Source organism: Lissotriton helveticus, chromosome 7 (genome assembly GCF_964261635.1).
Source record: "Lissotriton helveticus chromosome 7, aLisHel1.1, whole genome shotgun sequence".
Taxonomy (NCBI): Eukaryota; Metazoa; Chordata; class Amphibia; order Caudata; family Salamandridae; genus Lissotriton; species Lissotriton helveticus.
The window spans coordinates 1,114,872,381-1,114,889,082 of NC_136068.1; the positions used below are offsets into that span (position 1 = coordinate 1,114,872,381).

The 16,702-nt window shown below is 42.2% G+C and overlaps 1 protein-coding gene across 2 annotated transcripts in view; it reads right to left on the bottom strand.

Moving 5' to 3' along the window:
• MTNAP1 (mitochondrial nucleoid associated protein 1) overlaps positions 1-16,702 on the bottom strand; it is a 229,966-nt gene that overhangs the window by 32,752 nt on the left and 180,512 nt on the right. For both annotated transcript variants that reach the window (XM_078654266.1, XM_078654267.1), the window contains exons 3-4: positions 14,704-14,811; positions 9,810-9,926 (exon numbers count right to left, since the gene is read on the bottom strand). In XM_078654266.1, the coding sequence (XP_078510392.1) occupies positions 9,810-9,926; positions 14,704-14,811 (225 nt within the window). The remainder of the gene's footprint in view (positions 1-9,809; positions 9,927-14,703; positions 14,812-16,702) is intronic.

Consider the following 16,702-nt stretch of genomic DNA (forward strand, 5'->3'; position numbering starts at 1 on the left):
TGCTTAGGTTCTGTTTGAGAAATGTTCCCGATTGTAAAGCGCACCTTATTAGGTCAAAGGCAGCACAACTTTCTGGTTTGCTAAAGACATCTAGGGGGCATTTGGAAAGCTTCCCTGGAAATGTATTCCGTCTGTTGCTTACCAATGGCTTTGTTACGTGCATTTTCTGGCTTTCTATTTGCTGGCTTTATTTGTTTTACGCGATCCTGCTTCAGTTTGTCCCTTCCAAGGAGCAAAGCCTTTCCACAATACCTCTCCTTTTATTCTTCTACGAGTGCCCCATTTGCTGTGCATTCAAAGACAGAGGTCAAATGACAGCATGTCCTCCGAGGGAGCTTAGTGTTTACTTTTCTTTCACTGACTTCAAAGTGAGAGGATTTATGCGACAATCTTGCTGGATACTGGTGGTCGGAAATATTTTTTTTATAGCACACTACCACATTTAAATAAACTGTGCAGGTATTTTATAATATATCCAAATTAGGAAGACACACATGAAGCAAATATTTTGTTAATTCTGAATTGTGTTGGAAACAAATACTCTAATATGACCAGAACAAATCATTACACTAGGTGGTGTCATTTCCACACATTATCGTTTGTGCAGGGTATAGTTTTATAAGTAAAACTGTATGTCTATGAACATGTAATTGTCATTTCAATCGAAAATGTGTTGTCTGTATTGGCAATGTGCTATCACATGATGTATACTCCACTCTACACCACTACAATCCTCTCTACTCTGCACCTCTCCACACCACTGCACTCTACTCTAAACTATTCCACTTTATACCACTCAATGGCACTGCACTCTACTCCAATCTACGCCACTTCACTTCATGACTCTATACTCTGCACCACTCTATTCTATGCCAATGCACTCTATGCCATTCTACTCTACACCAGAGCACTCTTCGCCACTGCACTCTACACCACTCCAGTCTAGGCCACGCCACTCCACTCCACTCTTATCTGCACATCTCCACTCTGCAACACTGCATTCCATACCAATACACTCTACGCCAATGCACTTTACTCTGTACAACTCCTCTCTATGCCCTTGCACTCTATGCCAACTTACTGTATGCCACTGTAATCTACTCTGCAACACTACACTCTATGCCCCTTTACTCTACACCATTCTGCTCTATGCCACTGCACTCTATCCTTCAACACTCCACTCCACTTCACTCTATTCTAAAACAATTTGCTCTCTGCCACTGTACTCTACACCACTGCACTCCACTCTGTGCCACGCCACTCTGCTCCAATGCACTCTACGCAACTGCACGCTATGAAGCTGAGCTCTAGGCCACTGCACTGTACTCTGCACTACTGCTCTCTACGCAACTACACTCTATGCCACTCTATACCACTGCACAATACTCTACAGCACTGCACTCGCCACCACTGAGCTCTACACCATTCTACTTTGCACAACTGCACTCTACACCACTCTACATCACTTCACTATGCAGTACTCCACTGTATGCCACTCCACTCTACAATGCACCATTCTAATCTACAATGCACATTCTATGACGCTGAATTAATTGACGATGCACTCTACGACAATGCACGACACACCAGATCATAACCTCGTTGAAAACACCAGCGAACCCATTTGTTCCATGGCAGTCGATATGCCTTCCTAGTACCTGGGGCCCATGATTCAGAGATGAGTCTGAAAGCATTTGACGAAAGTCCTGGGATTCGCCATTGTCTCCTGAAATCGTCCATGCCGTTAGAATTAGAAGACCCTGATCTACGAGGGGATGGGTGTCTTCTTCCGGACCCAGGAGTATTTCCCTGATGGAGGGTATTAGGATTGGAAGGTCTATACTCATTTCTAGAATGACCGGGAACCATGCTTGTGATCTCCAAAGGGGGGTTACTACAGTTATGCTCTCGTTGTATCGCCGAGTGTGAAGAAGAAGTCGGGGAAGCAATGTAAAGGGCGGGAAGGCATACGGCCTCAAGCCCTTCCAATCTTGGAGGAAGGCATCCACTCCCCGAGCTTGAGGGTCCGGCCTCCAACTGAAGAATTCCTTTAATTGGGTGTTCAGGCGGTCTGCAAAAAGGTCGGTCTTGAAAGGACCCCATATTGATTGGATGGCTAAAAAAGTTTGTCTGTCTAGTCTCCAATTGTTCGAGTCCCTGAAATTCCTCGAGAACCAGTCTGCTACACCATTGCTTAACCTGGAATATGTTCTGCTGTAACTGAAATCGCACTGTTCAAACAATATTCCCAAAATTCTTTCGCCAGATCCGTGAGGCCCTTGGAGTGTGGTTCGCCCAGTTTGTTCACATAACGGACTGCTGACACATTGTCCATCCGTAATGTCACACAGCATTTCGCTGCTTTGGGAGTAAAAGAGCGAATTGCAAAGGAACCTGCTAGTAATTCCAAGCAGTTGATATGCAACAACTTCTCTTGGGTGGTCCAACGCCCACCTGTTGAGTAGTTCCCACATCTCGTCCCCCATCCTTCCAAGCTCGCATCGGATTCTATTATCAGATCTGGTTTCTCCCCGAAAATGGCTCTGCCATTCCATGCCTCCACATTCTTTAGCCACCAGAGAAGTTTTGTCCTCGACTCTTGGTCTAGGGATATCATTTGAGAATATGAATGATTTGATCTCAGAGCACTCGCCTTTAGTCTTTGGAGTGCTCGATAATGGAGGGGTCCCGGGAAGATAGCTTGGATCGTTGACGATAAGAGGCCCACTATTCTTGCTAGTATTCTTAGAGGGAAGGTCCTCTTCGCGAGAGCCTTCCTCAATTCCTTCCTCACTTTCCTAAACTTTTCCGCAGGTAATTTCAATTCTGTTTTCAGAGTATCTACCATAAAGCCCAGAAACTGTGTTTGTTGGCTGGGTATTGTACAAGATTTCTTTGTATTTATGATGAAACCTAGATGTTCTAGGAGTCGGATTGCAAGGTTTGTGTGAAGAGATGCAGTCTCTTTCGATTGGGCCATTATAAGGATATCGTCGAGGTATATGATCAATCTTACCCCTCTCTCCCTGAGCCAAGCGGTTACAGGGTGTAATACCTTGGTGAAGCACCAAGGGGCGGACGATAGTCCGAAGGTGAGAGTGCAAAATTGGTAGAGTTTTCCTAGCCAAGTGAACTGGAGGAATTTTTGATGGGGTTCCCAGATGGGTATTTTTAGGTAAGCGTCTTTCAAGTCTAGTCTTGTGAGCCAGTCTCCTTTCCTCAAAATGTCTCCTAGCAGGTGTATACCCTCCATCTTGAAGTGTTGGTATATTACCCAACGGTTTAAGTCTTTCAGGTTTATTACGGGTCTCTGTTCTTTGTTCTTCTTTTCCACTAGAAAAACATTGCTGAGGAATCCCATCGTTTCCACCTCGACTATTGTCCCTTTTTTTAATAATTCCTGTACTTCTTTGGAGACCAGATCCCTGTCTTTGAGTGAGAATGTGATCTCGCGAGGGCATCGTGTTTGAAAGGGGATACCTAAAAAGTCTATTTTGTAACCTTTTACTGTATGTAAGACCCAACTGTCCTGAGTTACTAAGCTCCAGTTTCCAGCGAATTGGCATAGTCTCCCTCCCACCTTTGGAGGGGTATCTGAAGGGTCTTTCAAGGTTCCTACTTGATGAAAAGGATTGTTGTCTCCGTTCGCCTCTGAAGGTGCGTCCTCGGTTCCTCTGTCTCTGTGGGAAGAATTGATGGGAGCCGTAGTTGTTGGAGAATCTTCCACCACGGGTGATGAAGGGTCTTGAGGATTGTGCTCCACGGCCGGGGAAACGACCCCGCATTCTCCCGGCCCTGGTAAAAACTCTATCTTGGAACACTTTTTTAATCTCTTTTTGTGATTTTGTATTGAGCTAAAAGTGCTCACATATTTATCCTCACCGAAGAGGAGGCCTTGGGAGTCTGCACCTCCATCCCTTTTGGCTAATTCTACAAGTTTGGGGTCTATTTTCAGTAGTATTCCCTTTCTTCTCTCCGTGGAGATGGCAGAACTAGCATTGCCAACAAGGCATGTGGCTCTTTGAACCCACTCTCTGAGTTCTTTGACATCAATTTGGTTGTTCCCGACATAGGCTGATTCGGTCATCTCAAAAATTTTGGTGAGAGGACCTATAACGTCAAGAAGCCGATCTTGACAAGATTTCAAACCTTTATCTAACCCTTTTCTAGGGCCCCTATTATTTTTAGCTATGAAGGCTATGACTTTTGGATCTAATTCTGGGGTCATGCCAATTTTGTTGGGAAGTGAGGGGCGTGGGCATTCGGATCTAAGCCTAGATCTGACCTCTTGGGGTATTTCTTTTCTCAGCCAAAATAAGAGATAGTCTACAATGTGTTGGGAAGGAGTCCATTCTGGGGACAAGGGGTGTTTAATTAGCAAAGGGTCAAACATTTCGTCCCCAAATGGGTCCACGAGTATGGTATTGGACCCAGAGTCCCAAGAAGCCCTTTCTAAGCTTCCAGATCCTCTTATCTGATCCTCTTCCACATCGGTATTAAACCCGGAGGAGCACGAAAGTTCTTTTCGGCACCCTTTAGGCCTGTAGAAATGGAGGGTTTAAGTTTCTTAGCACCCTTCTTAGGTTGGTTTCCTCCAATGACCCTTTTTTTTATTAGGTTTGGATGCCCCATTAAAATTACTTGTAGAAGGTAGGTTAGACAAGGACTCAATTTTTTTTTATTAATTGCGTCTTCAATAGACCCCAAGGCTTTCTCTAAAGCCTTATTGACAAGTTCCTCCAACTTATGCTCAATACCTTGTTGTGGGCTTGTAGACATCGTATATAAATATAACCCCTTTTTTTTTTTAAAACAATAAGTCGGGTCAGGTAATATTAGAAATCAGCAAAAAACGTACCAAAAAATGCTTTGATTAGAGCGTGAGGAGGGAGATCACAAAATTGAGGTGAATTAAGGCGAGTAGAGAATAACTTGCTGAGGCAGAAAATTCTCCGTGAAATTGGCAGAGAAATTGACAGTTGCAGTGCAATTGCAGTACATGAAATGGCCGCCACGCACATTGCCAGTCGAGCGTGAGTGCTCGCTAAGGCCCTTTCCTCTCCTCGCATATGATCATCATGGCGGAGTGAAAGCAGCCGAGTGAAAGCAGTCGGCCGAGTGGAAGCGTCGGGATGGTTACGGGAGAGCTTTTCCCCCGAAAGCTTTAGCGGATAAGGCGAGCAGAATAAGGAGAGGAGCGCGTAGTAAATAAAACTGAGGTAGGCCGTAATGATAATGCGAGTATTAGCGCAAGGCAGCGCGAGATGGCGTGCTCGGCTAGGCGCGTGGTGTTGATATTTGAAACCAAACTACTCCGGTTTAAAATCAAACCGGAGGGAACGAGTGAGATATGAGGGAAGGGTACCAGACCCAGAGTAAGATCCGAAAGGGGGATTAATGTTAGGAGAGGTTGTGCCTCACAGCACAGGTGAAAAGAAAGGTTACATTTTTACTACAGAGAGTATAAAATATGAAATATAAAAAGCCAAACATAACACTATCTAGTTGTTAAGAGGTAGATCATCATGTAACAAGTCTATACACTAATCATAACAATCATACATACAGATAATGTATAAAACCACAAGTAATAGTGCTAAGCTTGAAGAGATAGTACTTATCTTTCTGGGCAGCAGCAACAAAGAAGGAAGATACCTGGTCAGAGAGGGACTAGTCATCTCTTCAGAATGTTCACTAAGTTCTATTCTATTGTTGCTGCTGAGCTGTGGTAATAAAGGAGATTTGCATAATATGGCGTCCGTGTCGTGCCATAAAATTGCTCTTGAATATGCTTATTTTTAGTCATAGCCACCAGTAAGCCTTGGATGTTCCGCCACTACATGCAACCAGACATATGGTTTTCTCAATCTGAGTGCTTCTTTTTCCAAGTCAGCACACAGAAATCTTTACCGGGTTTCCATGTCTCGAAAGGACGACCTTCCCCGTTGCTAGTAGGCATCCTTCTATGTTTGTTCTTGGTCATATTTCTGATTTTACCACATGTGGTCCATCCATAGCTGCACTCTTTGACCAACAGAGCAATAAAGGGTGACAGTGATACATAGGTGTAATTTAATTAGATTATTTTTTTCTTTTTTAATTGGAGTGTCTGCATATACACAATTGTTTCTTTACTACACTAAGCTTGTCTCACTTTTCCGCTACTGTTCTACGATTTATGTGGGGAAACTAAAAAATGAAGTTGAGAACATACACTCTTGGGGAGAATATTTACACCAATGCACTCCCCTGGAGATCTTATATGTAGAATTTGGCACTGCACAATATCTGATGAATCTGCTCTCCTGTACCTCCATACTGTACGCCAGGCAGGATGAGACAGCACGGAGTCAATCCATTCTTTAATGAGGAAGGAGACTTTTTCAATTCACACGGCAAACCTGCCGAGTTTATAGCTCTCAAAGGTACCTTACTATTGATCCGCCCAAAGAAATTAGTAACTACTACATGTAATATAATTTTCAATATACTGACAAAATATTTGTGAGTGTGTGGAGCCTGTACTGAATCCCACTTGTCGAATATATAGGATGTATGCATTTGTCCGAGATTAACCAACGTGTGGAAATTGTTTTTAAGGTTAATATTTTAGAATCACACTGTTCGTATAGTAGAGGAAGCACAAGTATTGTCCTTCTTAGCTTTTCGGACCACAATTGTACCTGTGTCGTTAAGTTGCTGGTATTTCTATACCGCAAAGTAATAATAACAGCGGTGATTAGCGGTGCTTCAGAATCTATGACTAATGGCGAACCATTATTTTAGGTTGTATTTGAAGGGTAGCTTTTTATTCTGGTGTGTGCTCGATTTTATTTAAAATTATATTATGATAATGTCTTACCAAATAAGAATTAAAAATGGATTGGTACAAAGTTCAGCAAGGTAACATTTTTGATTGTTCCAAACAAGAGAGATTGCTTGTGGTTGGAAAACAGAAACCACATACACGTTTTGGGACCAGTTGTACTGGACTCACGCAATCTGAATTAGTTGTAATTTTGGACTTGAGTTTTGATGACTCTAGATCCACACTACCACTTACTGAGGGCTGTCCAGGTACCTCATAAACAGGTCACATATTATTATTTTAACAATTATTACCAGAATCTTTGTTATTATCCTATTATCATTAAATATGAGCAATATTATAAATACCATAATTAGTGTTATTATTTAGTTCGCAACATCCCAGGCACAAATCTCAAGTTGTCCCACGTCAGATGCTATTCATCCATTCTTGTGCCCTCTGGTACCTATAGTTTCACTCTCGACACTACTAACCCAGAGGTCCAAGAACCACAATAAAACGAGCATGGACAAAGTCAATAGGTCACACCTACGAGACAGCTAGTGGCTCTGTCAATGTTTTTAAGTCATGTTCTACAGCAGCACAGTTGCTGTGCTACTTAAAAAACGAAAAAGTGGGTTTTTAGTTACTGGTGGGAGGATGGCTCAGGAGTCGTCAGAAGGAGAAAGTACATGCAACGCGGCGTGTGTGGGGAAAAAGTGCTCCAACATGGCCAGCGGTGTCCGTGTCCTAGCATTTACATTTTTGTTATGGCGGGTGGGGGCAAGTAATGATAATGGGAGGTTGGTTGCATGACTGATAGTGTTTTTTTAAAAGCATCAGTGCTTGCAGTGTCATTTCTTTTTTGTTACAGCGGGTGGGGCAACACGGACAGCAGACAGAGGCAAGCAACAACACAGCGAGGGTAAGAGTGCAAGAAACAACATGGAAGAAGAGAGGCAGGAAGCAAAAACATCTAGGGCAGGAGGGTGTAAGCAACAACACATGTGTGGTCAGCAACAACAGGAGACAGCGTGGGAGGCAAGAAACAACACAAAGTGTGGAACGGAGAGACAAAACCACTGTGTTGGAGGGGATAAGCAACAACACAGAGGGAAGGAGGTGTCAGGAGTTAGCAAAAAACAACACAGAGGGCGGGAGGAGCAAGCAATAACATGGAAAGTGTGAGGAGAGGGCAAGCAACAACACAGACAGTCAGAAAGAGCAAGCAACAACACAGACAGCGGGAGGAGGGCAAGAGGAGGCAAGCAAAAACATGGACAACGGGAGGGGGAAAGCAAAAACACGAATAGCAGGAGATGGAAAAAGGGAAGGTTGTGGGTGTGGAGGAGATGGACGGGGACAAGCAACAGGAAGGATGTGGGCATGGAGGGGCCACATGGTGACAAGTAACACAAAGTCACATGCACTCTCATCGAGTGATTCAACAACAGGAAAAAAGTAGCACCCTAAAAGTCAAGCAGTGAAAGGACACAAGTACTTTAGTCAAGCAGTCAGCCTGGCAACTTACTCCTTGGAAGCCCTCAAACTTATCTGTAGAGTGCCTCAAAATTCATTGCTCTGCCCACCCTCTGCAACCCATACATTATCCTTCTGGCGAACGCCATCCGTACACAGCCTCTCCTTCACCAATGACATGCAACTCATACCACCCCACCCATCCCCCTTGGACAAGAATTTGGTACAACGCCTGCATTGCTGAATTTGCTACCTGGATGAAAGCCAACAGTATCAACCTCAAGATAGACAAGACAGAAGTAGTGAAATTTAGCAAGAACACCTTGCCATAGGACTCCAACGGGTGGCCAACCAAACTCTGACCCACACCCAGCACCCACGCCAGGAACCTCACAATCGTCATTGACTTTAAACTGGACATGACCGCACAAATCAACACCATTACTGCATCCTTCTTCCACACCCTGAAGATGCTGAAGAAAATCTTCAAATGGCTCACAAGCAACACGCAATAAAACTCCACTTGCCCTAATCACTAGCAAGCTGGACTATGAGAACACCCTCTATGCCAGGATCACTAAGCAACTCACCAGAAGACTAGAAACCATCTAGAACTTGGTGGCCAGACTCATCCTAATCTTCTTAAACAGAACTTACATCACACCACACCTCAGGGAGCTCCACTTGCTCCCGACAGACAAGCATGCACTTTTCACACTGCTTGCACACACATTGAAGGCACAAAACAACTTGGGCCCTACCTAGCTGAATAATTGCATCTTCTTCCACAAAGCACCCAGACACCTCTACTCCGCAGGACTCCTTCTTGGACAAATTCCAAGCATACACAGAATCAGATAAGGAGAAGGGTGTTCTCTGCAATTGCTGCAAAAGGGTAAAACGACCTCCCACTTTACATCAGAGCCTCCTCCTCTCTTGAATTCCACAAGAAGCTGAAGACCTGGCTTTTCAATTAACCAACCTACCCTAGACAGGGCTAGGCACACACACCTTCTAAGAGCAAAGATATCTTTGCGGGTGATAGTGTGCTTTACAAATGCACATAATATGTTCAAGTGGATGGTCAAACACAAGAGGTAGTGAAGCCTGCATGCATTAGCAAATCAGAAGCCAGAAAACAAGAGTGACAATTATGCCAACTAATGGTAAGCAATAGGTGGGCTCTAAGGCCACTGTAAACTATCAAAAAGTCCCACAAGCAACAGTGTCTGCACGGTCAGAGGCAAGACCTAAAAATATAGAAGCGCTTAAGATATCACTGGGATAGGTCAAGATCTCTACTAAAAACCTGCGATGCATAAAATGTGCTTTCTGTGTTGTGTACCTTATTAACTACAACCTCATACTATTAAGATCACAGTCTAACATCTAGCTCTACCTTTTATTCGGACTACAATGTGGAGCAATATTAGCAATGCACAAAAAAGGGGAGAAATCGCCAAACGTCAATCCACACACAATCAGGAAGAAGAGGGAAAATTGCATTAAATAATAACCATACTGATATGCTTGTAATTCCATGCGTAGCTCAGAACGCAGTATCCGGCAAGCAGCATTGTGATCCCGCCAATGCCACCTCTCTTTACATTGATGTACTTGTTGTAGTATCGTCCCCAGGCTGTAAAAAAGAAGGCAGGAGACGGGCTGATTCATAATAATCTGGAAAAGCAATTCTGTTGCAAGCCACTTACACTACATCCAGATGAAACCGGATACCCTACTCCAGTACCCCTATGTCATTTAAATATGCCTTTGGAAGAAATAGACAAGTAAAACTTAAAACACCCGTTTTGTGCAAAATTAAAGGACACCATTCATATAAAAAATGTATAAATCTATACTCACAGGTTTACGACTATGTTTGGTGTAGATTTACTTATGTTTTGGATTTCTCGAAGAATACCAGGAGCACTCCTAGGAAGCTGCAAACGTTGCAGCTCATGTTTTGTAAGTAGCTGTTACTCATGCACAAGCATTCACAGTGTACATTTACATTCCTCCAGCTCTATCCCACTGCAGCCCCAGAAGATCAAAGAAAATGTTCCCACCTGCTGGACAAATTCAGGAGAAGTCCTGTGGCAAAGGGCTTCTTTTTGATTGTGAAGAAGAGTTTCATCAAAGACAGTAAGTATTGGGAGTCCCCCTTGCGAGGCATTTCTGACTGATGACTCTGGTTAGGTCAAGCATCAAAGCAGCTGCACAGCACCGTACCGCAATACACACCACAGAATCATCTCTAAAAAGACTCCACTCACATTTGGGTTTGGCTAGCAGGCTGCAATGATTCGTCTGCCAGTTTTGAATGCAGCCATATAGAAAATCCAACATCCAGCCCAACGCCACTCTTACTATATGGGCACTGAATCTCCATGGACAGCATCATCACAACAGCAAGACGGTTATGGTATATCTTCGCCTGCACACCGTTTGCCCCAAATGTCTTTAGTTGTGCTCACTCTTTTTGATCAACCGAAAAAATCCAAACCTATACATAATCTAAACAAAGTGGGGAGCACAAGCAGAGCTACTTGCGAAAGTCTAGAAAGATTTCTTGCACATCTTAATGCTTTTAACCAAAATTCACAACACAATTCTTGACAGCAAACGATCATATGACGCACAATACTCTTTCGGATTGTTTTTCATTAGTTTTATTAACAATCTTCCAAATAAGACAAGACGACATGTCCGAGATGAACAGCCTAAGCGCTTCATCCCTATTCGCATGGGATTTGTTCAGGGCAACATTCTGTGTAGGAGAAAGCCTTATCTCTAAACCCAAATTGCCTGTGTGATTCTTCCCATCCACTCATTAAGACCTCATGCAACTCTTCTATAGCTTCAAGATCAGTTGTGCACATCAACAACACGATCAATTCCATCTGTGGTGTCCCATTCCTTTCAACACTATTTAGTTTCCCCATGGATACCGTCACAAATTATCCTCTGTAAACAAACCCACAACGCATCCTCTACAAGGAAAAGCATGATGAGATCAATTAAATGGCAGGTGTGTGCTAAACATTTTTGAGAGTTTCTGATCCACATTCCCACCATGAAAAGAGATTTACTCCTGGCGTTGGCAGGAGTAAATCTTAGAGCGAATTGAAGATGGAAATTGCCTTTTGAGGTTTGTGAACCCCCAAAAACTTTTGAGTTTATTTAGCATCCCTACTTTGGAACAAGCACTTGCTGCCCGTGGGAGCAGATTTAATTCCGCTGGTGTAAAATTACTTGTGAGTAACTCATTTTCAAGTTTAAGTTCACATTTTTAAAATTGAAAAAGTGCAGATTAAACTTGTAAATTATACCATTTGCACAGTTAACAAGAACGTTTTAGCACAAATGGTTTTGTGTTTTGGGCAGTACATCTTTATGTACTTTCCCTAGGCAAAGTTTCTTGAAAATAATACAATAACGTTTTTATCAGAACCTCTGGCATTTTACAAACAGTACGTAAACAACAGAGTGAAAAAAAGTCAAAACATATCTAACATATGTAATTTTCTCCAGCACTCCAATGTTGGCCTGTTTCCCCTATTTAACTTAGAAAATTCCACTCTTTGTGGGTGGCATGTTCTAATAGCATTACAGTGCTTATATCTTGGGTTGTACGAGTCAAAATGTCCTTGTCACACAAGAGGCTTGAGCCCCAATGGACCAAAATAGAATGGTAAACTATAAGATGCAGGATTTGCTGAGAGTTGCAATGATGTGCAATGCCAAAGCACAATAATACACTTTTGGCTAGAATATACCGAGCATATTAGATGATTTTCTAGATCTACACAACACCAAGAAATGTTGTCTTTAAGTCTGTTTCTTCCATTGGCACCAGATCTTACATCACCAGTGAATATAGTAGTTTTGATATTGATAGTATACAAAACAGATTGAAATCTGATCTGTATTGACCAATGTACACAGCTGAATTTAGGCAGCAGGATAGGAAAACTATTACTTAAGTCTCACTCAGTGAGCGTGGGTTGCATATCTGAAAAACCTGCACTTTTGGCAGGTCTCATGACTATCAATGACTTAAATGAGCTACTAAAAAAGCAGCAACACCTGGTTAGGCATCGGCCCCCTGGGCACAGCGTATGGGAGCACAATGACGTGTGTTATTTGTTGATTCCAAATTGATCACAAGTTCTCAAAGGGATGATCATGGCATATGGACACCCCAGTCAGGAGTCGATACCCCAGGAGCACGCACCAACTTAACAAAACCATTGCCACATATTGGTGTGCGCACCCAACCTCTTTTGATTTTAAATGAGCTATTGCAACTATGAATCATACTCATAAATTGGCAACACGGACTATCCTGTTCCAGAACCTTGCTTACACAATATTATCAGCGGTCTTCACACTGTGACGAGGACCAAGATGGAAAATGGAATTCTGGCAGGCAGGTTTGCTTCTCTTAGCCTCCAACCTGGAGTTGGTATCGTCGATTTCAATACAAAAATACTAAAGTGCACAAGGATATGTATAACCAGAATAAAAGGACAAGGTGTGTTAACACCGAAGGCATCATTGATGGCTGAGCTCTAGGTTTGTGAGATATGCTCTGTTTTTGTGGAGACAACGCGAGTGCAGTTTTTGAATGGAGACACCAAATTAGTTTAATCCCCCTGACGAAGGCTGCAAGCCAAAGGGAATTGAAACTTAATTCAGTATACAAATCCCCAAGGGTTTCCAAACTATGTAATTTCTTTACCTTTGTTCATTCCTTTGAGGCAGAGCACAGTAAGGTCTGGAAATGTTCTTAATATTAGTGTTACCTTTTGGTTCTTGGAGATGCTGGAATGACTCCTTTTGGTCACTGTCGCCCTAAAGTAGGCATTAAGTTACTGATTTTTTATTGCTTTATTAAATTAATGATTTTGTGGCATGTTGTACTGCCTGCTTTCACAAAGACCCATCACTACTTTGATGACAACATGAGAGAGTTGACCTTTGAGTTGAGAGCATTCATGATATTTTTGGTGCAAACTAACCCAGTATCATAGAGAATTGCTGGACCAGGTGACGATGTTCTCATAATTAGTGTAGAACAATTATCTTGTGAATTGTGCCAGATTCAGAAGGTCACATCTGGAAAATGTCTCTCTCCAGTTCCCGAAGTCATTTGGTAGTATGTGTTTAATGATGGATGCCATATTTGTGGCATATTGACCCCGAGGATACTCTCACAGATGTAACTACCTACAAAGGAATGCTGTTGAATTGTGGCTTTCAGCTATCAATGATCACAACTTTGAAGATTGACAGCTTTAATTTAGATCCTTGTATAACTTTGCCTTACTGGATAGCAGCCACTGTCAAATCTTATTCTATCCACCTTTTCTTACGTGAGAAGATTCAGAACTTTTTCCCAGCTAAAGATTTTAGGACGGTAGTTCACACATTATTATTACAGCATCTTGATTACAGAGATTTCACTTATGCAGACCAAAGGTATGCCTGATAGCCAGATTGCAAACCATCCAGAATCCAGCATGTAACTGATCATGGTGGAAAGTGGCCTTATTGACTCAGACGTAGCTTTCAAGTAATTGACAGAGACATAAATAATCAACAGTTAAATTATTTGATGAATAATTATAGCTAGGTAGCATAACGTTGTTGCTGCGACAGTTAACTCCAATAATGTCATAAATAATGACCTAAACAGAAAGCATTTAAAGGCAATTAAACTATGTGCGTATGTCAGTGTTTGAACCAAAGGATCAGTCTTCCTAATCCAACTGCTCACGATTACATAAATGGAGAGCAGCAGTCCATCCATGTTCCCACAGGTGTGGCCGGTCACTCATAAGGGGACTTTTAAGAAGCTCAAGTCTGTATTTTTGACCTTTCTGCTGCTAAGATCAGGGAACCTCAACTCCAAAGGATTTTGTAAAATATCAAAAAAGTCATTCTACACTATATAAATGTATCCCCCTCAATCTTCCCTCCCCATAACTCACCGACAATGGCACTGCATTTAGTAATAAATCCAGAATTTTGTTTCTCTAATAATGAAGGTATATTCCCATCTAATTTTCTCTCAATAAAATATATTTCTCTAGATCGCTTAGAAAACCCAATCAAAATAACTTACTTCCTGGGCAAAACCCTCACATGCCTTGTTTCTATTAAACTGTGCCTAAACATATAATCTTTGTTTTAGGGGGTAGTTGCTTTGATTGTGAAACATGTCGGCTGCTGCTGCTCTCTGTAATATGGAACCAGTCCCAGTCATGCTCAGGAGGAAAGGCTTCACCTTTATAACTTGGCAACTGTTGTAAATACAGAGTCACTAATTTCTTTGGTGTTAATCACAGATCCCCAACAACAAACAAGAAAGGAAATAAACTCACCCAAGGTAACTTGGCAAGATCCCTCACCTCTTTGTGTTGCTCCAGTGATCTCTCTTGCAGAGATTGGGCGAGAAGAAAGCCAAAAGGGCAACTCTCCAAGTGTCATGTTCATCAGTCGCTGTTCTGATGGCGGGGCTAAGAAACATTTATGATGAGAAAAAACATTAATACCAATCAGTAAAGCCATGAATCTCAAAGAGACACGCACTATTAACTTTCATTTAAGACTATTACATGGTTTGGTTCCATGCTGATGGAATGACCCAAACCGCTGTGTTTCAGTAGGTGGGTGAGGCAATTGTGGTAAGAAAAGGAGTTCCAAGGCCTGGGGAAGGCCGCAGGTAAGATCCTTACACTTTTCCATACGAAGAAGTCAGAAGCCTTCAAGATATAGGTTTACCATGGTAGAAAAATATAATTGCCTAGTTTAATTAATATGTTAGCCCCACAATGAATTCTCCACTAATATTTGAAGTTGTTTTAGGGACAATAGTGGCAAATAGTTTTTCTCGACCAATTTGAGTGAGTCTAAACCTGGCAGATTGGGGGCCACGTTTAGATTGAGGAATACACCACCTTCTTCAAAAAGATTTGAAACCGTATTTTTTCTGTCATGGTGTCGCTTCAATATTAGCAGACAGCAGAATACTGCATTGAAATACAACAGAGGAAAGTGCTAGACCTCAACTTCGAAGGCAAGACAATGAGCATCATACCGCCTGGAATCATTTCCCCATGGATCGCCCCTCACTTGATCTCACGTTACTTGAAATGGAGGGAAAATGCATCTCCAAATGCGGCATTTGTAAAATCATCCAATGCCCGTATTGCTATTGTGGTTGCAAACCCTGCAGTTTGTAAAGGCCTTGTGACAAAGGACATTTCCAATGTATTAAACGACATTTGCAGTAGGAAATCAATGTCAGAACTGCGAAAGGTGAATGATGTCTCATTCCAAATAGAAATTAGGAAGGGGCATAAAAGGGGCAAACTCTTCTAATTGAAAATCGCAATAAGATAAATCAATGGTTTGTTACAACAATTGTGTTTGGACTTCCATAAGGACAGTGCTGGGCAGCCTAGGGAAGAGAGAGGCACCACTGGCTCTTCTCCAGATGTGTTCCCAAATGGGAAACATTCTTTTTTAGGTTTCGCCTGCACAGCACTTGCGCTGTGCTTGAGAAATGTATTGTTTTTAATATAAACTTAAAAGGGACTTTTCTGGCTTCTCATTGGTTTATGTGCATGCCACTCACCTTTCCTCCATTTCTATCGGCTGTAGCATATTTTCCTGCATTCAATGCTTGTTCCTCCATTGCTTCTCTTATCAGTTTCCCACAGCTGAAATACTGGTAACATCCGCTTTGGTGGCACTATATTTTCATAACATTATGCCTTTGACTCTTGTAGCAAATGTATATAACAATTTATCACCCGGAGAGATTAAGTGATTTGCATAGAATCACAGGATGTTACGTGGCACCGCTGAGACTCGAACACGGATCCATAGCTCTCTAGTCAGCAGCTCTGGTCACTGCGCCACATCCTATCTACTTCTGTTTTATCTGTAAGGGAGAATTTTCCTTCTGCTGGACGATGATTGATGAAAACAGCTCTTTTTCATTACATAGAAGAAACCGATGCATTACCGATGCTTGTTTAAAATGAGCAACAGTTCCATTTTGGAACACAAGCTCCTTTAACAAAAAGAAAAGTTTAATATTTGAGAATGAAAAACACAGGAATGGAGGTTGAAAATAATGGGCAGTCTAATTAATATTTATTAGGTAGCTTGTTCTGTGACCCACAAACTAAATACAGATTTTGCCTCACAACCTATCAGTACATATGTTGCACTGTAAAATTACATACAGACTGCAAAAAGTTGGTGTGCAATTCCCAACCACTATTTACTACTTGTCTGTTTGTGCATCGCCCCCAGATCTAGTAATACCCATCGCATTTAGGAAACAATAAGGATACAGGGTGGAATACTTGAATTAAATTCAACCACTGCCGACCTCTG